The sequence below is a fragment of the Salvia hispanica genome, chromosome 3, assembly GCF_023119035.1.
Source record: "Salvia hispanica cultivar TCC Black 2014 chromosome 3, UniMelb_Shisp_WGS_1.0, whole genome shotgun sequence".
Taxonomy (NCBI): domain Eukaryota; kingdom Viridiplantae; phylum Streptophyta; class Magnoliopsida; order Lamiales; family Lamiaceae; genus Salvia; species Salvia hispanica.
In genome coordinates this window covers 14,489,954-14,493,473 of record NC_062967.1, presented here as the reverse complement: position 1 = coordinate 14,493,473, position 3,520 = coordinate 14,489,954, and the positions used below count along the sequence as shown (strand labels likewise).

The window sequence follows — 3,520 nt, the reverse complement described above, 5'->3', positions numbered from 1 at the left end:
TTATTAAAGTATTAAGAAAAAGGGAGGAAAAATGTGATGAAAGTAATATTAGTAGATTGTGGGATCCACATTTAGAACGATATGCATAGTTATATAGCGGTTTGTCTATGTGGACACAGATAATTATAATTTTATATCTAGTTTCAATTGCCAACGCCAAGGGCATTTAGAACGATAGTTATATAGCGGTTTGTCTATGTGGACACGGATAATTATAATTTTATATCAAGTTTCAATTGCCAACGCCAAGGATATCGTATGCGATAAATTTACTTGGACACATAAAGGTGACTTTAATTTTATATGTTACACCTTTCACACTACATAACAACCACATTAATATTAAAATCACCAACAAACAGAGTGATCACGAGATTATTACATAATCAATTTGCAGAGAAACGATGAAGGAATGATCGTCATCCTCTCCGGATAAGAGAAACAGTGACATTGACGAACTTGGTCTCTTCCTTGGACATTCGATCGGTGAGGATTCTCTGATACTTTACGAACAACTCATCGATTATCGACTCCCCAAAATGCTCCACCAGCAACGGCTCCGCCACCGATCTCATGCATTTCGCCACATCGTACGATTCGTACCCGCTTTCGCCACTGCCGCAATCGGCCCATCTGATCTCCGTGGCCTCGAGGCGGCTGATGGCGAAGGAGCCTTCTTCTTCCACGCTCCTCTTCACCTCAGCCGGGGAAGGAGTGTATTGAGGGATGTTGAATGAGTGGAGCTTCTCTTCCTCGATGGCTCCTTCCGACACCATTTCCTTGAGAGAGAGAGCCAAGAGTTCCCAAATATAGCAGCATTCCTTGCTCGCCGCGTTTTCGCTCTTCCGCCCAAGAATAGTAAGCACCATTGCTCCGCCTCCCACAACTTCCTCCGACCGGCATTTCAGGAATGTGTCGAAATCTACCCGGAATTGGTTGTAGTACGCGTTTATCGCCGGCGCCATGCTTTTGCTTCCGATGTATATTTCCTCCTTGTTCCATTCCTCCACCCCTTCAGGCACCTTCACCATGTAAATTTATCGATTAATTATGGAGTAGTACAAGTTATAATGTAAAATTAGTAAATACGAAGTATATCAAAATGAATAAATAGACTATTGACTATGATTTTGTAAACATGGTAGTATACTTTTATCAGAGAAAAATATACGTATTGGAAAACAAGGGATTATTTCCTTTAAGAACTTTGTTAAAGAGTAATAACAATTGATAATACAAAACATATCATTTACTCATATTGAGTCACGAAACTGACATTCATGATTAACAAAGAGTGAAAATTGATATGTTGTGTGATGACAACTGATATTAATAAATTTGCGAACTGATACGGTTTGGTAGTCTAATTTTGAGAAGAGTTATTAATTGAACCATTTTCCCGGAAACGAATATACACCCCATGTTTGCCTTTAAAATATCGGCTGGATAATAACAAAAAAAAAAGAGTTTTTTTGAAAAACATAAAAAGGTTTTGAAAGGGACTTAACAAGGGTGTACCTTGGAGAGCCACATGAGGCTGTAAGAAGAGTGAACAAAATGGAGGCTGTTCGCCGCGAAAAGGCGGCCGTAAAACGAGCCAGGAACACCGTAGACGAAACAAGGAGCCGATTTAGATCCCATTTGTTGGTTGAGCTCAGCCCGAAACTGTGGCAACAAGGAGTGGAAAATAGAGTTGAAATCATTCCCCGGGAGATCGTTCAACAGTATCTGAAATTCCGGCAGCTGACGGCCGTGGCTCCGGCTCAGCTGGTGAACAATGCTGAGGAGCTCCGCCGCCACCGCCAAAGTGTTCGGCCCGGACGAACAGCCCAGCTCCGCTATGCAGAAGCGGTTCGCTATCGCGTCCACGCTGCGGTAAACTTGCGTTATCGCCTCCTCCGTTATCGGCTTCGTCATCGAAATCACCTTTCTCTGTTACAACAAAGAAAATTGAATGGTCATTAAAATTTCAACATATGCATGGGTCCTATATTACTATTATGGACAGTTTAGTAGGAAAAATAAATAAACAGAACATAATAATAACACGCGTTTTAGGTCGTATAATTTCAAGATAGATGAATTATTCACCCTATCAAAATACCTGAACTAGAGAGTTGGTGGCATAGCTGGTGTCTCCAAGACCTCCATTCATGCGAAGTACTTGAACTACTTCCATATTACCAATCTCTCTCTAGATATCTATTTGTGTGTGTGTGTGTGTTTAGTTGTTGTATGTGAGTAAAGAGGAAGGGATGATATAGCCTATTTATAGAAGGTGGTGTGGTGGTTCTATTCGAGGAAGGGGTGCGGAACCATACGTACAATATGTTTGAATGGTCCTACTTGCTGATATTATTTTATACAGACAAAATTATTCAATGTTCTAATTTAAGTTTGAGGATCCGTATTAAACATGCCTTTATCCTACTTGGTGATATTTTAATACACATATTCTTATTTGACTTTGAGGATCAGTATTAGTACACATGCATGCCTCAATATTAATTTTTAAGAGGGGAGTATAAATTAGTTTAGGTGGAAGCTATATCTTCCCAATTTTGATTTGGAAATTTTGAAATAGTTACTTTATATATATTTGTGTGAAATAGCATTTCACTTAATGATTATACGATGGATAATGATACTATTAGGGTCAAACTCGAACGCGATAGGTTAAGGAAACTAATAATCCGAACTCAAATATGGGCTGCTACCTTTAAATCCAAAAGTGATCTGCATGCGATACGAATTCGTTAGCAGTCGACTCCTATTAAGGTTGGCATGGCATGATAACAATACGATGACGACATGAACCGATTCAACCATTTTGTTAGCCGATGACCATGTGGCGGTGGAGTTCATGGTAAGGCAACGAATGAAAGGAATGGAACATAAGAAGAGAGAAAATAAGGAATTAAAGTCAGGATATTCATTACAAACCAGTTAACCGAATCCGATCTGAACCGAACCTGAAAAATTATCGTGTCGTTATAGAACCGACCCACTAAGAGTATGAACATCATAAGGTTTATCACTGACCCGTTAATTTCGTTTAGTCTAATTGTATTAAAATTATCCGTACAAATTCTACGATTACATGAACGAAAAAAGATATTTTTAGATTCATTTTACGTGTGGCCACTGGTTTCCAATGTGTTTCACTTATTATAAATCCAACAATATATCTCTATTCCAAATAGTATATCAATCGCTGTCATAGTGTTCATTTGACCCTCAATTTGACAGCGCTAAAACTTAACCCAATTGACATATCAATTACTTTTTGAATAATAAGGCTTACTCCTCCTATTCCTAAAAATAAGAATTTTGGAAATGACATTTGTTTTAATACAAATTGGAAAAAAAAAAGTAAAATAAGAAGTAAAAACAGAAAAAATAGTGGAATGAGTGTTGTGGACTATGAGGTCTATTTTTTAAATTGGAGAGTTTCTCTTTTTAAGAAACAGACTAAAAAAAAGAATTTTTATTTTAAAAAAATGAAAGTAGCATTACTTAA

General features: G+C 37.9%; 1 protein-coding gene across 1 annotated transcript; it reads right to left on the bottom strand.

The window, feature by feature from the left end:
- Positions 1-259: 259 nt before the first annotated feature.
- LOC125211149 (salicylate carboxymethyltransferase-like) lies at positions 260-2,234 on the bottom strand. The gene is made up of 3 exons (XM_048110853.1): positions 2,105-2,234; positions 1,519-1,932; positions 260-1,022 (listed from the first exon to the last, which is right to left on the bottom strand). Exons 1-3 carry the CDS (start codon positions 2,177-2,179, stop codon positions 420-422), a joined length of 1,092 nt encoding a protein of 363 aa, XP_047966810.1. The 5' UTR covers positions 2,180-2,234; the 3' UTR covers positions 260-419.
- Positions 2,235-3,520: the final 1,286 nt, after the last annotated feature.

What these genes read in the sequence shown, in the direction of transcription:
- LOC125211149 (XM_048110853.1), bottom strand. Translation starts at nt 2,179, where the DNA reads ATGGAAGTAGTTCAAGTACTTCGCATGAATGGAGGTCTTGGAGACACC. An exon ending in CCACCAACTCTCTAGTTCAG is followed by an intron (nt 1,933 to 2,104) that starts GTATTTTGATAG and finishes TTGTTGTAACAG; the next exon opens with AGAAAGGTGATTTCGATGAC. An exon ending in GCCTCATGTGGCTCTCCAAG is followed by an intron (nt 1,023 to 1,518) that starts GTACACCCTTGT and finishes TACATGGTGAAG; the next exon opens with GTGCCTGAAGGGGTGGAGGA.